This window comes from Osmerus mordax, chromosome 22 (genome assembly GCF_038355195.1).
Source record: "Osmerus mordax isolate fOsmMor3 chromosome 22, fOsmMor3.pri, whole genome shotgun sequence".
NCBI lineage: Eukaryota > Metazoa > Chordata > Actinopteri > Osmeriformes > Osmeridae > Osmerus > Osmerus mordax.
In genome coordinates, this window is record NC_090071.1 from 7,047,077 (window position 1) to 7,069,406 (window position 22,330).

Below are 22,330 nucleotides of genomic sequence, written 5' to 3' on the forward strand. Positions count from 1 at the left end.
ATGGGTTTGTGACCGAGCAGCTTTGCGACTTGCCAGCAGAGTGGCCAAGACAGGCACCGACAATGTGCCTTTGTTTTTGTGTCTCTCACTTGGAGCGCGGTTGTGCACGTGCCAGAGAAATTCAGGACGTCACCCACTTTTACGCACAGGCTCCCATCACATTCCAATCCTAACCATGCTGGATGAATTTTACACCGAACTATTTTATCCTCGGATAACTTAGTTTTCAACTCAGACAATTGTTTTGTATCTTAAGGAATGTAATATTTTCTCATAAAGAGTATTCTATCATATTCCTTCGTTTGCATAGTCCTACATCGCAACACATAGAATTGAATGACATTCTTTTTTTAAAGTAGCCCATATCGGTGAGACTGAGAACATACTTCTGTTTCAGCAAATTTGTCACAATCTAACTGCAGCCTATGTGAAAGTAATTTACGCAGGTTAAATACTAGGTCACAAATTGTGCCAGTGTTTCTACCTTCTCAGATGTTGCAACCGTAGCTCAACAATACAATGCTAACCCCAACCTTAACGTTGATCTTGCTGTGAGCACAGAACCTGCTAATTGTGTACTGGTGGGAAGCAAAACATGACAGGACACCGACGTCTCATTTTTGTGATGGGGCGAGAAGTGTGTGGGAGTTTAAGATATTGTGCAATAGTTTCCCCCATCTACGTCACCATTTTAAACACCTACTAAAGCATGATTGGACAAGTTAACAACATGCGCAATCCCATTGGTCTTTCTGTTTGTCTGTTAGCTTGCATTCACTTCCTGGTTTTCTAGTAGATAGGAATAGGATAACACTGTCCTCAGCTGACGCCCTGCATCTTCGGGCGATATTGTCATCAATTGAGGCGTGAAAATCTGTAAGTAAAAATGCTAGATAGTTTAATTGGTCTATTATGTCGGTTTTAATATTTTTTTTATAACATTTTATCTTCATGATAAAATGTTGCGAAAAGGATAAACCTCATGTTGACTGCGGCTGAGAAAGCATTCCAGAAGCCATAAGACGATATCATATCAGTTACTCCATATAGCCAAATTACACTTATTTTCAGCAATGATAACTAAACGTTTAAACAACTTAGACTAGGGCTCATGCCTAAATGATCATAACTACGTAATTAGAGGTTAAGTGTAGCCCATTATAAGAACAAATCACTCGGATTGTGAACAGACGGTCTTCATTATGTAGCCTAGTTGCGCATTTAACTTCGCCTATAATTGAAGTTAATATGAGCATGTCTGTAATACTGTTATACATTCGAGAATCACTAGTATTTTGTTCAATTGTAGGCCTATGTCGTTTTTTATTAGTATTACTAGGCCTACAATGTTCATGCAGATTTCAAAATATATAGATATATATTTGTCCACATGAAACAAAATGCATGGACAAGGCTACTAAAGTTTAGGCCTAATCTAATGTTAAACTTTGTAGGTTATGAAGGGGGATACAGTAGGATAGTCAGAAATGGCGTTGGGTTCCAGGCGTGTTACACTTCTTCTTCCTCTGTCTTGCATGAGTCATTTCATTTACTCACAGAAAGAGACATGAGGTCATGTTGACTTTTGGCCAGGTGGTAAGTGAGAGTAACCCAAAGTGTGCCAGAGCAGTGACACACTCTCTAATTAAGTCACTGTAAGTTGTTGCTAAAGCCTGGCTGAGGAAAATACCCTCGTCATTCAACTAAAGATGAAATATCCCAGCACAGAACTTCCCAAGTCATGGGACTTGGAGAGACAGAGTATGCTTATAGCACTAGTGCCTGTGTATTTACTGGCAAACACATTCAGGCCCAGAATGTTACAGACAATTCCTTTTTCTACCCTTTGTCACTTTGCATAAGTGGTTATTCACGGTCACATACCTAAACACACAGTCATTTACTTTCTCTCTCTCTTTCACACGCATGCACACACACAGTTTACAAATGACCAATCTCATATCCTTCTACTGCTGCCAACATTACCTCTTCACGTGACCTCTTGCCCGTTGAGTCATCCCTCTGCCCAGTCCGATTGGCTCTTTGCTCTCCTATCATGACCACGCCCCATGATGCCCTGTCATGCCTTTCCAATATAACCCTGTGCCTGATTCAATACATTACTCCCACAGCCCCAGAGTAGTGGACTTGGAAAAGCTTTGTCTTCTTGTCTCCATCCTTTCATTCATCCACTTCTCTGCTGTGCATCTGTGTTTCAGGATCAATGGCTTTCCGGAAGGCTCTGAAACACACGGCCATCATAGGGAGTGGTGCGGTTGCCACTATTTTTGGCCTATCTCAGCTGTCGGAATACCGAAAGACACAGGTTGGTTAATGTACCTTCCTAACCATAGCAACTATGAATGGATATCAAGTCAAATTAGTGCTCTAGAGAGGTATTGACTGTGTGTGAGATTTAAGTTGGAGGTAAGGCCCAATCTGTGAGCTAGTAGTTTCTTATCCTTTCACTTGATCTGATGCCAGAGTTTAGTAATGACACAGTACAATCAATTTCTTAACAATAGGAATTGACTTGATAAATCTCTTGCCTTTTTTTATTTTAATTTTTAAGCAAGAGGACCTTGGGGTTTCTATTTGAGTCATAAGGGGAATGCAGGTCCCTAGTCCCTAATCAGAAGACAACCATGAGACTTCAGCGCCCTTCTATGAGCATGGCATGTGAAGCCTAAGCATTATACATAGCCTACAGTTACTGTACTAACTGGTATGGTAATCTGTTTTCAGGCTAGCACCACACACCTTTTTAGGCATGTCTTATCTAGACCCAGGAATGTGTTTTATGCAACCCCACTCAGGTGGATTATTGTTGCCGTGGTTATAATGGTGAATGCCAACAGCTTTGTGTGGCAAAAACGAATCCCTCAGTAATGGTGTTTGGTGTTATGTTATATTTTGACATGTTATGAGTATGCATGTTATGTTGTTTTACCATTTGTACATTCTGTTGTGTCAGATACATGGGTTACATTAAGTCGTGTCTTCTTTTGTCATGGCAAACATTGCATACAAACATCCAGAACTTGAATCATAACATCAATGACTTTTTAGCACATTTTTAGGAGATTATATCTATAGCCACCATATTCCTTTATGTACATTTGATCAAGTAAGCATTAGCAAGAGCTTGTCCCATGGGTATTTAGTTATTACACAGCTAAATTAATAAGGTCAAGTAGATGGAGATAATCAACAAGATCTTTGAGACAAACAAGGAAAAAAGCAAGCTGAGGAGCAGTGGGACTCCTGATTTTATTAGATTTGAGATCCAATCTGCGAAATATCCTGTTGATCGTTATCTAGGGTCTGTAGGTTAGTGTCTAAGGACAACTTTGGGAAACGGGCAAAGATGCCCACGCTGTGTTTCCACGGAAACCAGTCACTTGACTCTATTAATTAGGCAAAATGTGTTTCTTGAACAGCGGTGTGAATAGAAATGCTATGATTGGAAAAGAACGAAGCAAAGATCATAACCGTTCAGTCTTTGATCTGGACCTCAAGGGTCCATAAGGGCACCAACAGAATCCTTAAGGTTTTAAATAGCAAAGGAGTCACACTTCTGACGTTTGAGAGGGCAAAACAGGTGCCTATTCTGAACATAAACTATCTTGGTCAGCAAAGCTATTATTAGTCCATTCCAGTCCTCTGTGGAGCTTTTGACCCTTTGTTTGACCTAATGTTAACTTTGTTTTGTGTCCTGATGGAACGTTTGTCCCACAACGTCTCCTGAACCAAGCATGAATGGGTAAGCAAAAGTCAAAGCTGACTGACAAAGCAATAATCTACAATCAAGCATGCCAGAGACAGAACCTAACCCTTGAAATGTTAATCCTAATTGGATAAATAGCACTGTCTGTTGTCTCCTCTGAGGCAAGGGGACTGGCCGCTCTCGCCTCGCAAAGTTTTCACGGCAGCGGCCGATTGGTCATTTGCATGAGACACACCATGGTACTCATGTCCTTATGTTGATTGCAGGGAGAGGCCAGCGTCTAATCGTCTGTGGGTGTCAAATATGCACTGCCTTGGGAATAGACACTAATTATTTGATCTTGTTTGCTTTTACAGCCCTAAATTACGAACGCCCGGCTCTCATTTGCCTATTTGCAAGTCAAATTGACCGCTGTTTTCGAAAGCAGCTTGATGTAATCATTTGAGTCCAATTGCTCAATAGAAAATGAATAAAATGTAACATTATAAATACAATCCTTGACTTTCTCTGTGACCATCCATCAGTTCACTCACTCTCTCTTGATTTGACCATTTCCTTCCTCCAGATTTCTTTTGTGCCATTAAATACCAGATAACAAAACGTAGTGTAAGTGGACGTTGTCAGACGCTTCATAATGTGACCACGTACAACGTGTGTACGTGTGTGTGCGTGTGACTGTGTGTGCGTGTGCTGTATGATTGTGAATGTGTAATTGTGTGCTTGTGGGTGTGTGTGTGTTGTCCAGGCACGGCTGGCCTCGGTGGCAGCGGAGGGGGAGCTTAAGGTCCAGTACCCAGAGGAGCTGCCCTCTCGCCAGGCCCTGCTGTCCACCCTGCAGGACACGGACGAGTTTGACGTCCTCGTGGTGGGCGGAGGGGCCACAGGCTCGGGGTGTGCCTTAGAGGCCGTCACACGCGGTAAGAAAACGCAACGCAGGACAGACCACGACGTTTGACTGTACTGGGTGAACAACGGAAATGCAACCTCTGCTTTCGCTCTCCTTCAGTACGGCCAATATCAATACCACTGCTGTTACTCACTGGCTGTCCGTCTGTTTTTGTTTCTGTTTCCCTTTCTCCTTGCCTCTCGCTCTCCATCCCTGCTTTCCGCCGGCCTCGGTCGGCTCTTTCCTGTCTCTCGGCCTGCTCGTGTGTCCCTCTCCAGACCTTAAGACGGCCATGGTGGAAAGGAGCGATTTCTCCTCAGGCACCAGCAGCAGAAGCACCAAGCTCATCCACGGCGGCGTGCGCTACCTTCAGAAGGCCATCATGAAGCTGGACTACGAGCAGGTACACATGGGGTGTGCCGGAGGCCTCCGGTCAGGGTGGATTCTCAATCCGGGGTCGCTAAATAGCCTGTCTTTACCCCTTTGATACAGTATATGATGGTGAAAGAAGCCCTCCACGAGAGATCCAACCTGCTGCACATCGCCCCTCATCTTTCAGCCCCACTACCCATCATGCTGCCTGTCTACACGTAAGGCTGTCTCTCTCCCCTGCTCTAGAGAATTAGATGAATAGAAGTCAAATAAATCATTTTTTAGGTAAACCATCAGATGAATTGATTTCTTAGCATAAGGCCTTACAATGAAGGTCGCCCAGGATACACTCTGAGACAGTGGATTATAAATAAAGCTGAACAACAGACAAGAAGCTTACTGAAGATTAACAATGTGGAAACCGAATAGACAAATGAGGAACGTACTCTGTGTGTGTGTGTGTGTGTGTGTGTGTGCTGTATATCTGTGTACTAAGATGGTGGCAGCTGCCATACTACTGGGCAGGGATCAAGATGTATGACCTGGTGGCCGGGGCCCAGTGTCTGAAGAGCAGCTATGTCCTCAGCAAGACCAAGGCCCTGGAGCTCTTCCCTATGCTCAAGAAGGACAGGCTGGTGGGAGCTATCGTTTACTATGACGGTAGGACAACTTCTTTGTTGTTTTTTTAATATTTAAATGCATATTTTGACAGTATATTATCTGGGTAGTTAGTTCACTGGTTACCGGTCCTGTATAGAATTCAATTTAAAATCCTGGTCCTTACCTTTAGAGCCCTGCATGGTCAAGTTCCTCCCTACATCTTTGATGTGATACAGCTTCATACTCCTACTGGTAATCTGAGGTCATTAGGGCAAAAGCTATTAGTGGTTCCCTGTACCCATTTAAAAACTAGAGGGGATCCATCATTCCTAGCAGTGGCTCCTAGGCTGTGGAATGTTTTACCTCCCTTTATATGTTGTGCGACTTCTGTCGAAGCTTTTAAAAAGCAATTGAAGATTCTGCTATTCAAGCAGGCTTTTAGTTAGTCAAGGGGTTTTTAATGGTTGTTTGTCATGTTTTCTATTTAGAATGTATCTTAATTTGTGATGTTGTATTGCATTTTGTTGTGAAGCACTTTGGGATTTGTATGTGAGAGGTGCTATACAAACATGTTTTACTTACTTACTTACTTACTTACTTACTTACTTACTTACTTACTTACTTACTTACTTACTTACTTCAAGAAGTCATAAAGCCTGAAAGCTTGAAAATTATAATAGTTTTTTTAATAAACATTTTGTAACCAGAGCATTTTTTTCTGACGGAAAGTGCATTTCTTGAATTAAAGATTCTCAGGGTTTTATTGGGCCTGGGGTTTAGTACCAGTGACCTGTTGTGGTCTCCATTGGTCCCTGACTAAATATACCTGCTGGCGGCTGGTGTTCCTCTTTGAGCCCGGGGCTAAGGCTGGGATTGCCCCAGATTGGCATCAAGGAAAGACAACCATATGTTTGGACTCTGTCTGGCTCTGCAGAATTTGCCTTCTTTCTCTCACTCTGTTTTTCACACCATGTGAACACACAACTTTGTGTCCGAAGGCTACTTCATCTGTCAGACCTCATTAAGCATTCAGTGTTTATCCCTGAGAAAGCAAAGCCCCTGCATGTGTTTGTTTTCTGAGGGGTTACAGCTAACTGTACAGCTATCTTTTTTAGTGCTGGCTGGGAAAAGGGAATGGGTTCTAGCAAAGCAGCCCCCCCACACACACACACGCACATATGTGTGTGTGTCTGTGTGTGAAGTAAAAGGAGAAGGAACCTTTCTCCAATTATTCCATCTGGAACAATCATGCGTGTGACATTTGGGAATCTGACCTTCTCCAAAGCGAGCAGAACAAAGCATGGTGGTCGTAGTGACTAACTGCTGCTGTATGACTATCTCCTCCTCTACTTCCTCTCCAACTCTCCTTCTTAGACAACTGGTCTTTCAGCCTCTCTACCTCGCCCCTGGGGTGCTTTGTACACATTCCCCTCAGGGCTGTAGCCTCTAGACAGTTTGCACACACAAGACCAAACCGAGGCATAATCAAACGTAGCCAAAACACAACCTTTCCTCAAAACCGGCATCTCTCACTTTGAACAAATTTGATTGGCGCCACAGCGAGGTCAATTAGACCATTCATACTACTAATTTATGCATCCCTACTATCACATGTAATGTCATTTGATCTCATGATTGTTCCAAACATATATTTTTCTTCTATTTCTCATTTATATGTATATCCAGACTGTCTGTCAGCACCTACCCAATTTGCATCAGACAGTGAGCCAATCACCACAGGGTATTGTTTAGAATAGCGGGCGGGCGTCTGTGGTCATGCTTGCCAGGCGTAGTCTTGTCCTAACAGGAGGTGTCAGCCCAGCCAAGCGCGCCCCGCCCTGCTAGACCAGGAGGGGGAGGGGGCTCTGACTGCAGGTCATGAGCCTGTCACAATTGTCCCATCATCCCTCTTGTACTGGGCCTCGGCCTCCTCCCTACGCTCTCTCACTCTAGTGAGTTAAGTAGCACCCAAAGGCAGGGAGCATCGGAACCATGTCAAAGGGTGCCACAAGGGAAACAACTGAACTATCTCCCCCATCTCCTCCTCTCCGTCCCTCTGCTCCCCCTCTCCTTAACGTATCCCAAGGACAGCACAACGACGCCCGGATGAACCTGGCCATCGCCCTCACCGCCACCAGGCACGGCGCCGCCGTCGCCAACTACACCGAGGTGGTGCGCCTGCTGAAGAAGAGCGACCCGGAGACGGGCGAGGAGAAGGTGTGCGGCGCGCGCTGCAGGGACGTCATCACAGGTACGCACACACACACACACACATGCATATCTACTGGAAATACTCTCTTTCTGTCTTGTTTGTTCCCTCTCTCTGAATTACTCTCACAGACACACTCACATCCCATAAATGAGCGCACAGTCAATTGAATTCATTTGTTAAGCGTAAAAACAATGTAAGACGCATAAATAAGCTGAATTTCTAAGACACGTAAACACAGCTAGGACTGACTGATACGGCTGTTACCACTGGCAGGGCAAGAATTTGATGTCAGAGCCAAATGTGTCATTAATGCCACGGGTCCCTTCACGGACTCCCTGAGGAAGATGGACGACCAGAAGAATGAGAACATCTGCCAGCCCAGTGCTGGGGTCCACATAGTCATCCCTGGATACTACAGGTACAAGGATTAAGACCCGGACATCCACTGTGTTTGATTTAGCCATGTCTGGCACATTGGAACTAAAAGTGATCCTAAAAGTGCCTGTCTGACTGAAGGATGGGCTTGTATTCATTGATGTCATCTGTGTCAGTGATACTGCTTGGTTGTTCGGTTCCTCTTTCTCACCTTTCTCCTGTTTTTGCCTCTTCCTCCTCTTCCTCCTCCAGTCCTGACAACATGGGTCTGCTGGACCCCGCCACCAGCGATGGCCGTGTCATCTTCTTCCTGCCCTGGGAGAAGATGACCATCGCCGGGACGACTGACTCGCCCACCAGTGTGACGGCTCATCCCATCCCCACGGAGGAGGACATCAACTTCATCCTGACGGAGGTCCGCAACTACCTCAGCCCGGATGTGGAGGGTACGCGCGTGGCAATAACACGCACACACACACACACCCTCACGCCTCTGTGAGCAGTCCATCGCTCCGTCACCTCCTCCTCCTCACCAGCCCACCTCTTCTCACCAGTGCGGAGAGGGGATGTTTTGGCAGCGTGGAGTGGAATACGACCCCTGGTCACGGACCCCAACTCCAAAGACACGCAGTCCATCTGCAGGAACCACATCGTCAACGTGAGCGACAGCGGCCTGGTGACCATCGCTGGGGGGAAGTGGACCACATACCGCTCCATGGCCGAGGAGACCCTGGACGCAGCAGTGAAAGCCCATGGGTTGAAGGCCACGCCCAGTAAGACTGTGGGACTGCTGCTGGAGGGGGGCAAGGACTGGACCCCCACCATGTACATCCGACTGGTACAGGACTACGGCCTGGAAAATGAGGTAGGGCTCCAACTCCCAGTTAGTCCACGATTCTGGCATGTTTCTTTTCTTAACCTTTCAATACACTATGATATATTTTCAACTTAAGTGTGCCAAGTAGGAAAGCCCACCCTGCTTGAAAGTCTGAGTTCCTCATTAGAGGCAGCATCCTCCTTAGAGGTGGCGCTTTCTGGAATATTCCAAAAGGTCACCTTTGATATTTTGACAGCATTTGACCTTTGGTAGTCAACTACCTGAATTGCAATAAGCATTTGTTATGTCCAAACCCATGATACATCATTGTCCACAGTGTAACCCTCAAACAGCTAAACTGAGTGCAATCTCTAAACAGAGAAAGATTGCATTTTTAAGAGGGACTGAATCAATATGAACCATTGTTTCAAAAGATGTTGCCTTTCATCATCGCAGAGGGTGGGTGGGTCTCGGAGTACATCAAGGCTCCCACTCGATCTAGCAAAACAATTGCAGCGAAATGATCAAATTCTTTAATTTGAGTACGTAGTAACCAGATAAAATGACATTTGAATCTACCTATCAATCTACCTGTAAATCTAAGATGCAGTTGGAGTTGAGTGGAATAACAGTCATAGCAACAGGAACATGAAGCGTTATTGTCTTTATACACAGCAATCTCAAAGCAGCAAGTTGAGTGTCTTGGTTCAGTTGACTGATTTGCCGTCTCTGTGGCCCTCAGGTGGCCCAACACTTGGCCGCCACGTACGGGGGACGGGCGTTTGATGTGGCCAAGATGGCACATGTCACAGGGAAGAGGTGGCCCATCGTGGGCAAGAGGCTGGTATCGGAGTTCCCTTACATTGAGAGCGAGGTAATTCATAATATCATCCAAGCTACTGTCTAACTTCTTTATTTGCCTTTGTCTGCATACGCCATAAGTGGACTCTATTACCATTTTCCCTGTCCTTTTCCGTTCTTTCTTAATGTCTCCTATCCTATATCCTCCACATGTCCCTCGATCCCTGTCTTCTCTCGGTCTCCTCTCAGGTGTTGTATGCCATGAAAGAGTACGCCTGCACGGCCATCGACGTGATCGCTCGGCGCACGCGACTGGGCTTCCTCAACGTCCAGGCGGCTGACGAGGCTCTTCCACGCATCGTGGAGATCATGGGGAAGGAGCTGGACTGGAGCGAGCAGAAGAGGACGGTGAGGGAGACACCACGCACCGCATTCCAGTTTTTGATGTGGATGTCTATTTTTGTTCATTGTTTCCCTACGTGAAATTATTCTTGTGTGCTATTTTTAGATGAAATCCCCTCACAGCCTTTTTTAGATTGCATTATTTCCGACCACATTACACTTCAGTCGAAAAGTCCACACCCTCAAGAGCACGATTCAATAGAAAGGTGTTTCCACCTCAGGGGTTTTGTGTGTGCATGAGTATGCATGTGTGTGAAACTGTACCCAGTTTCTGTGTGTGTCTCTTTTGTATCCAGCTGTAATAATACCAGGCCAAATATTGCTTCATTCAAAATCTTTTATCTTTAACCCACGGACATAAACCGTCCTTCTGTGTTTTGTATGTGTTTGCAGGAGGAGCTGGAGGCAGCGAAGAAGTTCCTCTATCATGAGATGGGCTACAGGTCCCGGTCTGAACAGATCACCAAAACATCAGAGATCACCTTGGACGCACAGGAAGTGGCCAGGTAGATTCTGATGGAAATTTCTAGCTGAAGCCATCCTATTTTCTATGTCATCACCCGCTATTTAAAGCATAACCATCCCTTGAGCACCTGAAACAGGCCAGTCAAGACTCTACCATTCTGTTATTGACAGGTATCAGAAACGCTTCCACAAATTTGACAAAGAGTGTAAAGGTTTTATCACCACCGTGGATGTCCAAAGAGTCTTAAAGGTGAGCATTTATTTGAAATATTGCCCACAGGAAAATTACCAAATTTCATAATACTTTTACATAGTAATCTAACTCGGGTTTTATCAAATTCTTTACCCACTATTATCACACTCAGGAGATGAGACACCAACAGCCCTGTAATTGTCATCTTAAAAACTTCCTGCTTGTCACAAATCTTCTTCTCTCTCTGTCTATGTATCTCAATCTCTCTCTCCATCTCTCTCTTTCTCTCATCCCTCAGAATATCAACGTCCAGATTGATGAGAACGCACTCCACGAAATACTCAACGAAGTGGACCTTAACAAAAATGGACAGGTGGAAATCGACGAGTTCTTACAGGTAGGCGTTTCACTAAAAGAGCAGAGATCAAGCCTCAAGCTTCATCCAAGCAAATCTAGATGTGTTATATGTGAGTGTCTAAGAGAGTGTGAGAGTGTCTCTTTTGTGCCTTCCCGTATGGCAATACCTATGACTCCTTGTCTCAGCACTGACAAAGGGATTCATTAATTCTCCAGACTATGGTCAATATCTGCCCTCTCTTTGCCATGAGAACCTGAGCAAACAAGACCAGACAAGAGAACTATGATAATAGAATCCTCTGGGAGGAGGATCCATTACCTCAACACACACTCACGCACACACAGGGGTGCGCACACACCGAAAATACAGATGCGTTCACACGCATACTGCATGCAGTCTCACATATGAGCACTCACATATGCAGGGGCACACACACCCACGGTCACACACACAATCACCTGCAAGACTCCCTTCTCTTTCATTGTCCCTGCTTTATTTTTTGTTCTTATCACCAAGTCTCAGAGCTTGACATGGCCTCCTACAAATGGAGGTAGAGGTGTGAAACCCCAGGTCTCCTGTGAGCATTTCCCCCAGACCAGTAGGCCTCGCTGGAGGACACTAATTAGATGTCTAGCCCCCTTGACAATGAGCCAGGGTAATGATGAGTCTTCCTGCATAGAACTAGAAGCCACTGAAGAGGCTAAAATAGATTTATTAGAGAAGCTGGTGACAGCTGGTGATTTAGCCTTCATTAGTGGATGTGTCTGTGCCGGATACCTGCGGAGTCCTGCTGAAGGTGTACATGTGGATGTAGATGGATGCTGTTGGGATGTGAGCCTGTGCATCCTGATGGTTAGCTGATCTTACTTGAGTTCAAGACATGCTCCAGGCTTTGTAATGATCCTGCCTCAAACGTCTGGACAGTTAAATTATATGATACATGGAAAATTCCTGAATTTGTCTCTTTCTGTCTCTCTTGCTTTCTCTCTCTCCTCATCTCTCTCTCCCTACCCCCCCCCCCCCCTCTCTCTCTCTCTCTCTCTCTCTATGTCTCTCTCTCACTCATTCATTTACTCAATCACTCACTCACTTGCTTACTTTTTTTCTTTCTGTGTCTTTATGTCCTCCCCCCCTCTCTCCTCCCCTCTCTATCTCTCCCCCTCCTCCCCCCAGCTGATGAGTGCTGTGAAGAAGGGTCAGGTGTCTGACAGCCGGTTGGCTCTCCTTCTGAAGAGTGCTGAGGAGAGTCTGGACCTGAGGGCCCCTGTGTCTGTGGACCGCAGCGGGGGAGGGGTCTGAGGGAATATACATCTACACAACTTTCATTGTTACCTTCATTGAAATGGAATACATGTATTTGTTGTCAAGCGGACTGCTTAACACTCCGTGTTCAAGTTCAACTTGATTGCACACAGAGTAATCCTGCTTTCTGACACACCATGAGATGTTGTTTAACCTTGCATTTGATAATTGGCGGGAATAAGAAATATGGTAATAGGATGATCTGAATGAAGATATTTTAATCAGGGATGGCCAAATCAGATGTGAAGACTAGTATCTATTCCTGTGCTTTGTGTGATGGAATCTAGTCCAACAAATGGCAGTTGGCAGGGTAATATTAGAGGCAGGGTCGGTAATTTTGTTGAGATGCGCTTTTGGTAATATTTGCTGAAATAAACTTCACATCCTAATAGCAACCAATAAATATAAAGGTTTGGCAGTCAAATGAAATAAATTAAATATCTCTGGGTGTCGCAAGACTGTAATAAACAGATAATTTTGTTCGGACCGAACTTAATGATTGGACAGCATTCGGACCGAATGCAGTGACTAGATGGGCTACTTGTCTGTCTACCAAGCTACCTCCCGGCAGTAATCAAACAGCACGTTCAAGTGTTTTGGGGGAGTGGCTTTGAAAAGAGGGGGTGGGCTATTTTGGGTTGAATCCTTTCAAACTTAATCCAAAATTGCTAGGTTCGCAAAATGTACCTACCATGCCTTTAAGGACCTTTTTGACATTGCCTGCGTATACAGAATATTTCTGACCAACTGAGTTTTTCATGACACTTGATTGCATTCACAATACAATGAGTGCCTCTGACTCTGCACTTTGACACACATACCTATATTCAAAATTTCCCAGCACTCCACCTCTAGGCTGTATTCTAATGTTTAGCAATTTTCCTTCTAGCTCTTTGCTTTGTCGAATGAACAAAAAAATATAACTGAAAAAGCTAGATTCCCAGCATGCTGCTGATTGTATGTCCTTGTCTTGTACCTGAGGATCCAAGATTGCTGATGCAGACTAAGAAAACCTGTATTAAACCTACCTAAAAGAAAGAGAGAGATAACAGTACTACCATGTCTTATAACAACTTTTTGCATTGTTTACATAGAGCAGATCATGTCTAATTTAACCAGTTTTGCTCAAGCAAAATCATGGTTGTGATTTAAACTGACACTTAACTTGACTCTGAAGTGTGTTACTGCATCTTTTTCTAGTTATGTTTCTGATGGTTTGTATTATAGTACACTGGTGGCGGGATGTTCCTGCGAATCTACTGTCCTTACACTGGCCTGTTTTTTGCACTCTCTGCCAAACTCCTATGGTTTACATAGCAAGGTTTCAAGCTTTATCAGTACTCTTGTCAAATCATGTCAACATGACTGCTTTTTTACTGCAGTTTAATCACATAACTATATATTTATATGAGATATTTATTCATTTTCATATGTATTCATTAGAATAATCTTTGAATAATGTAGACATTGATTAAATATTAGGAATGTGGCTAATTGCAAGATTGTAATTGAGAAGTTGGTTCAAAAGGGGACCCATGTTGGTCTAAATTGGGTCTGTTGATGTTTGGTTATTTACGGTTATCCATAGTGATTTTATTAAAGTAATGTACAAAATGTGCCTTATTGGTTGTGGAATGAAGTGGAACTATTTTCACTCTTTTTAAGTATTGCTATGTGGAATTATAATGATTATAACTGAGATATTATAGAGCATTTCAACATAAAGAACATATAAATATATGAAGTGAAATCATTTAAAATAATGGGACGTTTTGTATTGCCAGAATATTGTGTACTTGTAAACATCATAATGTAATTTTTATGATGTAATCTTTTTGTATGTCAAGTCATAGGATGGTGCTTCAACCAGAACGATGTTGGTAAAGTATGAAACAAACATGACACGGTTTTTAATTGTGTAACATCACAGTAAAATATGTAAATCATGGGTATATTTTCAGTTGATTTAAGCACAATACCTCGACAGGAAGGTCTCTTTTACATGTCAACTGCAGCTTGTTAGAATACCTGACAGACATCTTAACTTAAATCCATGTCCCTATGTTTGATTGTGTCTTTTTGGATGAAATTTCAGCTTCATCCAAAATGAAAGAGATTCGTATTCCAACACTGTAAATCGATCTTGATAGCTTTTCAGAAAAATGCAATTATCTAATTAAATGTATCTGGTTGCTTGCATGCATTGTTTTGGTGTGGTTGATTTTTGTGACATACTTTTTTTTCACCTCACTGACCACCATTCATATTTCTTGGCAAAACAAACTGGCTTTTCTCACGGGAATAGCCCTATGATGCACTTTTATGAAACCTGACACAGGAAATGCTAGCATTTTGAAACCTTATAGCCTGAGGTTCTACTAAGTTGTTTCTACAAGTCTTGTGTAGAAACAAAGACCTTTGGTTTGACAAGACTTCATACTTTCTTACAGAAAAGCTATAGCTTTAGCCTGTAAGTTCCATATCCATCAGAGACAAGTATAACTAGGCCCTCTATCATCAAATTTTGATTGCTTCAAACCAAGTGGCTGGTTACAAATCCACCTAAGCTTTTTTATATACTTTTGATATGGTCAAGTTAATTAATATTGATGAAACAATGGCCTTTTACTCTCTTTGTGTTAAGGCCTCAATATGGCTGCCCCCGTCACCTAGTCTTTTGTTAAATCACTTGATTCATTGCAGAACCAAGAAGAATTGGAGAGGCTAATAGGAATTCAAAGGTGATCATCAGCATATAGCATAATGCAATTAAATAATCTGCACGCTCCATTCCCAAACTAATTTCAACTGCTGTATGACAGCACTGTGATATTGGAACAATCATGTGAGACTCTTATTAGGTTGTGTTGACATGGTGCTTGACATGCTTACCAGTTAGCACAGCAAGGTGAGAAAGAGGTAGACCAAATCACCAGGTATAATTAGATATATGTAAATGGAAGCAGTATTGAGAACACTTCTTAGTTTTATGTGTGTGAAAAGAGGCAAAGCCGTATGAAATGTGTCATGATATGACGAACCAATAGCTCTATCTAGGCTAGTTTATGTGTATGTCACAGACCATCTACAGCCAAAAGTCAGACACATTGGTATCTCAATGCAGTGTGTATAACAAGCACTAGGAGAATGAGTAAATTAGCTGCATTGAATAATCGTACAAATCTGGTTGACATATGACCACTAATGCGCTCTATCCCCTGGGGTTTAGGCCTGCCTTAAAGAGACACTGTACTCCAATGTGTCCGCACACTAATTGAAAGGAGCGGGGGAAAGGTGACCAGATTTCAGAAACTCAGGGAGGACAAGGACAGGACCATTTCCTTTGTTTTATGAATGATAAACTGGGACCATATGATGTAAGTCCATTGGCCAGTTGGGAGGAATGCCTGTCAAGTTTGGCGCCAGTGTTGTGTGAGTTTGTTTTTCACTGTCAATCTGAACCACCCCTGTTTTCTGGGTTTATCTTACTCTGTGGCTCTGTAGCTTCCCCCACCCACCTTTGTTTGAGTCAAAACAAGTAAATGTGTGTGTGTGTGTGTGTGTTTGTGTGTGTGTGTGTGTGTGTGTGTGTGGGGGGGGTTCTTTTGCAAACAAACAAAAAGATCATGGCTCACTGATGAGAAAGACAGAATTTCGACCCAAAAACATCACATGGTCATCACTGTTATGCTTATAAACCAAGAGTGTACGGTTCGAAACATTGTAAGGATTTTAATTATATCATCAGTTAAATCAAACTCACAAAAACAGAAATATATTCTCAACGTGTCTTCTGTCATTCTCTAAAGGTTTTGGGAGAGTCTGTCAGACAAGCATGATTGCATTTAGAACATTCTGGAAATATTCAATCGGTAATTATCATGCAAAAGCATACACACTCAGTGTTTACACAGCCATTCCAGGTGTTGTCATGAAACATGCTTTAATTAGCCTTAATTAGAACTTGGATAATTGTTCGGGGGATATGGAGAGGCCCATGAATGTTGTCAATATCCATACAGGAGCACTTCCTTATTTAGTCAGTAAATAATTATGATAATCATGATCATAATTAACCAGACTACTCAAGAAACAAAGCTGACCTTCTCTTATAAAACCAATTAAGTCAAAGTTCATCTTCCTTTTGAATCACTGAAAAGGAGTCAGACAATATTGGACACAGCCATCCAGTACTGTAATAACCTGTTCTATTGTTGTTGTTTTTACCCTCAGGAAGAGGTTGTGTTCTTCTGTATCTCATCAAGGTAGGAACTTCTGGATTATTTTAACCTACTTTTACTTAGATTGGGGTATCTCAGGTGGCTTATGTAATGATTTTATTATTGCATTCAATAAATACAAAAAAACACTCATTCATCTTAGGCCTGGAAGAGAGAGATAAGTGAACATTCCCCTCCCTGCCTTGACCCTGTGTCACATGACACCTCCATGTGTAGGAGTTGGTCAATTTTCGGACAAACGGGAAATGATAGCAAACCTTGGAATACTCAGAGCCTATCTAATGTATGAGTAAAATGAGTAATTATGCTTTGCCACCCTTCCAACCCAGCTCGGTCCGGTTCTCCACCCCCCATCCTCCAACCTGGAGCAATAATACAAAGGGCATGTGCAAAGCGTGGTGACATTTATCCAGGTCGCATAGCTTTGTGATGAAGAAGATCACATGTATGAATAATGATGCCTGGACAGGAAGTTCTTTCTTTTGCATTTCAATGGACACCTGCCACTCTTTGCCATACTGCCCTCCCCCACACACTCTCCATAAAATAAATAAATCCGTTTTTTTGGAATAGCAGTTATGCTAGGAGTATTTACAAGGTTTCAGTTTGGTGGAGCCAATCCTCATAAAGAACGGTTCCCCATGGCATGACGCTCATTTTCCGTCACTTATATAGAGTTGCTTTGACATTCTTCGCTAATGGACTCCATCCCATTTCAACAACGCACTGCGAAACACTGGCTGCATTTGTCCTCTGAAGTCCTGCCCTGTCCTACTGGCGCCATACCACTGGAGACAACAGACAACGGAATGAATGTCCTCCATGTCTTCCAATGCTGTGTTACATAGTTCCCCCCCACATTGAGAAATTAAAGAGTGTGTGAAGTAAACACATCTCTCTCTTTTTCTCTTTCTCTTCCTCTCTCTCTCTCTCTCTCTCTCTCTCTCTCTCTCTCTCTCTCTCTCTCTCTCTCTCTCTCTCTCTCTCTCTTTCTCTCTCTCTCTCTCTCTCTCTCTCTGTCTTTCTCTCTCATCCTCTCTCTCTCAAATATGTTCCACAGCCTTGCTCTTCAACTCCCCCAACAATGTCCTCTTTGAGACAAGTGTTCACAATACCCTTGAATGTTCTTCCTAATATCAGACGTCAAGTGCGGCTGCCAAAATTACGCACTTGTAGATATGGAATCTGATGGTGACTGGTCTGCTCTCACTTACTGAATTTGCTGCCATATTGTTTGACAGGCAACAAACAGATCTCAGACATCTGCAGCCAATAAAGCATTAATAATTTGGGAAGATTTTAACATTTACTTTTTACAAATGATTTGCCTGATGCACCGGAGCACAGTTTGTCTCTTCCGTTCTTTTCCAGAACCCACCCCGAAATTGAGCTTTAAGTTTAAAAGTGTTTGGTCCCAGTGCAGTTTTAATCAGAGCTGTTCTACAGAATGTAGATGTCAACCATTGTGCTGCGGGTTCACACTCTCTCTGGCTCTATAAAACTCACCCCCACCGTTCTCACCTATCACGTTTTAATTACCTCCTTAAATGTCACCAGAGAGCGTGCTGTTTTATACATTGGATTAAGATCTCATTAACTTGAAATGGATGAAATCCGCTGTCACCAGCAGAAACTGGAACATGCAGTTACCACTACACTAATGGAGGAGGCCATGAGCAGGCCATTGCTGTTATTTTAACAGCTTCTTTCAAAGTGTTCAAGTTCAGAAACTACCACAAAAGGATGCTATGTGAGGTGAGGTTGATTTAAATGACACCTGAATTATTTTGAAAATGTAAACAATGTTGGTAGGGTGAAGTTAAACATAATTCAGCAAAACAATCTGGCAATTTATTTGTGTGACAAATATGCTTAATTTAAAGAAATACATTTTAGGCCTTCAGAGTGGGTCAAGTCAAGAATGAGTAAGATGTCTTTTAAGAAATTATAATTTTCATTGTACCGTGTAAATGCTTCTTATTCTTGCCCAAAAGCCATAGCGTCAGTTCTACTCCATGGTCCAAAAGGTCAATCCTTGCCTCAAGAATCCAAACTGAAAGTGCTTCCTGTGACCTCCACACCAGGTTGTTCAATAGAGCTCCTTGCAGAAGAAACAGGTAGCCTGCAGCCATGCATAGTTGACATTTGCTTCAATTCAAATGAGACAGGACAATATACATCTCAACGGCCATGTCTTTCTTCTGCCTCGACCACAGCCAAGAGGAGTTCAACTTGGGCAGAGTTGCTCTGCACCAAAAGCAGATAAAAACCTACAATTGACAACATTTTGTCATTCGGCCAAATGGTTATTAATAACTCAAGTACAAAGGTTTGGCATTCGCTAAATAAATCAACTCTGGTCTATTATCATATTGTATGTTATATAAATATTGTATTTATTTTACGTAAAAGAGTGAAAGTACAATTATCTAAAACTGTAAAATGAATGAGAAAATATAAGAATGAATCCAGACGGAATTAATTCAGTTTATCATGTCTTATGGTTGTGATACTTGTTCCAATTATGATCAAATGTCATATAGGCACATGAGACAGTGATTTTGTGCACTATTGAATCTAGGAGCTCAAGCGCCATCTATTGTCTTTCTAGGGTATCAACCACACATGACAGTTTTTTCCAGGACTTTATAACCAACAAAGAAAACTTAAGTGTTTTTATTATCTTTATTTCCAGTAAAATAGACAGCTTTGTGAAATAAATTATTATCACTGCAATAGCCTATATTCAGTTTCATTAGAATGTTCCACTTATATGGCGAGCAGAGCTGCATTAGAGATGTAAAGTTAACAGTAATTACTTTATTGCTTTGTAATAGATTAGAAAATAGACAATTGTATGTTAACTTAAGGTACACAATTTTACCACAGGTGTCATTTACTAAATCATCTAACATGACATAACTTTCTATTCTACAATTTTATCATCCAATTTACTAAAGTAGATTTTTAGACAAAAACATACTGTACACAAAATTATGTTCATGCCACAATATCAATAGTTTACACCACCCAGTTCATACACTATCAATACATTGCACCTCTCTCATCTTACACACATGCAAACACATTTTCCTATATGCCCATATTTTCCCTGTAAACACAAAGAACACTGAATCCTCTCTAAGTATTTATCATCGACTCAAACTCATCAATCCTTTGCTTGGTGTTACCTTTCCGGATTTTTCTATAGGACACTGTCTTATATATTGACACTTTTGGATGGTTCTTCTCATCACAAGACACCATCTCGCCAGAAGACTCTGAGCTTTGTGAACTATGGGGCCTGTTATCCTGGATCCCACCACAGGCTCCCTCTTCCTCTGCCTCTGTCAGGTCCTCAGGCTGTTTGCTGGTTGTGCCCTGAGTTGGTCCTTCATCTGTACTTTTTAGCCCTGCTCCCAATCCAGATTGATCAGTGAGCTTTTCGGTCACTTGCTTAGTATCCTCCATTGATGTCACTTCTTCCTTCAGTGATGTGCAAACTGTTGATGTTTAAGTAACAAGGAGAGACAGGACATCATTTTCATGCAATCATTTTGTAAGTAAATATTCTTGCTGCAGTAACCAAGAGAGGCGTTGATGAATTACAATCTCTTCTTTTGTCTCAGAGAAACAATTTAATGGCTGTCGATTTAGGACAATAGCTGGCATGGCATAAGAAGAAGCAGCTTTGTGGAATGTTAATTCGATTTTAATGATTCAACACCCTAGCCAAATCCTCCACTTTGGGTTTAGAAATGATTCTACAAGATAATTCTTCCTAGTTATATAAGGTCCTCTGGTACATAACATCATGACTAACATTCCACAGTAGGCCTTTTCCAACTGTGAGTCTCATAGTTAACGTTTGAAACAAAATAGTTTTATTCAACATCCGCAATGAGACATAACATGACAGTGTGCACACATTGCTCTCTGTTTTGTTGGTTGCTTTTACGTTTCATTCATCAACATCTGAAATTCACTTTAAGATCTAGCAAATCAATGCAGTGATGCGGTGCACAGGAGCCACCTACCTTGTTCACGTTCACCGTCTGTCTCTGACTCTGTCTGGGTGTCCGGTTCACACTCAGGTTCAGCTGCAGGTGTAGGCTGTGCGTCTTGCACAGGTGGGATCTCTATACCAGGAGGTGTCTCAGGATCAGCTGGTTGTCCTGGCTGCAGGAGCGTCTCGTCTGACTCAATCCCCAAGGGTGGTGTTATGTGATAGTCAGACACCTCTAACCCAGGTGTTCAGCTGGTGTTTCTAGCTCTGGTGGTATCTCCGGGGAGCCTGTCTCTGATCCGGATGGTGATAGTAGCTCAGCTTCGACAATGTGAGTCTCTGTTGGAAGAGAGGACTGTTGTCTCTGTGTCTCAGGATCAGACGTCCTCGCGTGTGTCTGGGGATGGGGCTCTTTTCCAGGCTCTTTGTGATAAGCTGCGCTGTCCTCTCCGGACAAAATTGGCTCATTCTGGTCATTGTTGCTTTTGTCATTGCCCAGTGATGTGACAAACAACTCCCTACACTGATATTTGGCTCCAGTTCCTGCATTTGCTCTCTCATCTTTTGTGGAAGAACTGGTGGCAGAACTTTTTAGTTTGGTTGCAGGGTCGCTGCTTTCCTTCTGGGTCACCTTGTCAATGGCTAATGGTGGTGAAGATAATGATGATGAAGAGGGTGTCCAAGAAGAAAGGTGAAGCTCAGCAATTTGAGAACCATAGACTTCAGGTTCATGGGATTCCTCTTTGCTGTCATCCATCCCCTCTTCCTCAGCATCTGCTTCCTCCTCTTGCTTTTTCTTTTCCACAATGTCTGCATGTGCTCCAGGGTTCTGATCGACTGCTTCCTGGGATGTGTGCCCAGGTCTATCATCCTCATCACCATCAGAGGGAGAAACTGTTACTTCATCACATCTGATGTCCTCAGAGTACTCAGAGATACATCTCCCTGGATTGTCTTCTCCATACTGTTCTGATGTTGATGCTTCTGGGTCCAGATGGTCTACAGTTACCAGCGGTGAAAGGGCATCCCCGATCAGAGCAACTACCTGAATCACCTGAGAAACAACTGAGTTTTCCTCTGAGTCCCAGTCCTCCAAAACATCCGAGGCACTCAACCAAAATTCCATGATTCTGTAACATTTATGTTTTAATTCTCTTGGTCATTGCTATTATGAAAATTATCTCATTGTATAGTTGTCAAGTTGATTTAGAGAGACCAGCAATTCACGGCAACAGGCTTGTAACTGTTGTATTCACATGGATGAAGTGGATTTTCTAGATCTTGAGTTAAACGAAATCGTATGATCAATGGTCTGGTGACCAACCCATGTGTTATCTAAGCACAACTAATACTCTTTTTGTGAACGACTGCATGCTTATATGAATTAAGCTCTTAAACCTGAAGTATGTGTACAACGGTTTACAGATTATCCACATTAGTGTACCTGACACTGCCAGGTAAAGCTATAGTCTTACATACAAGATATATGATGTGTATATCTGCAGCTATAAATGGGCAGTGGAAATCATACTGAATATGTAATCTGAAGTGGTATGAATAAGCAATCTTAATG

At 42.7% G+C, this 22,330-nt stretch overlaps 1 protein-coding gene across 2 annotated transcripts; it reads left to right on the top strand.

The window, feature by feature from the left end:
- Positions 1-772: 772 nt before the first annotated feature.
- On the top strand, positions 773-14,716 carry gpd2 (glycerol-3-phosphate dehydrogenase 2 (mitochondrial)). Of its 2 annotated transcripts, XM_067260432.1 has the most exons (17): positions 773-876; positions 2,220-2,326; positions 3,755-3,763; positions 4,473-4,644; positions 4,892-5,016; positions 5,106-5,203; positions 5,482-5,645; positions 7,672-7,836; positions 8,071-8,215; positions 8,425-8,618; positions 8,727-9,037; positions 9,732-9,863; positions 10,040-10,198; positions 10,586-10,698; positions 10,829-10,907; positions 11,149-11,247; positions 12,382-14,716. In XM_067260432.1, exons 2-17 carry the CDS (start codon positions 2,225-2,227, stop codon positions 12,505-12,507), a joined length of 2,193 nt encoding a protein of 730 aa, XP_067116533.1. In that variant the 5' UTR covers positions 773-876; positions 2,220-2,224; the 3' UTR covers positions 12,508-14,716. The 2 variants fall into 2 exon arrangements, with proteins under 2 accessions (XP_067116533.1, XP_067116534.1); XM_067260433.1 differs by lacking the exon at positions 3,755-3,763 and having other exon boundaries at positions 782-876.
- Positions 14,717-22,330: the final 7,614 nt, after the last annotated feature.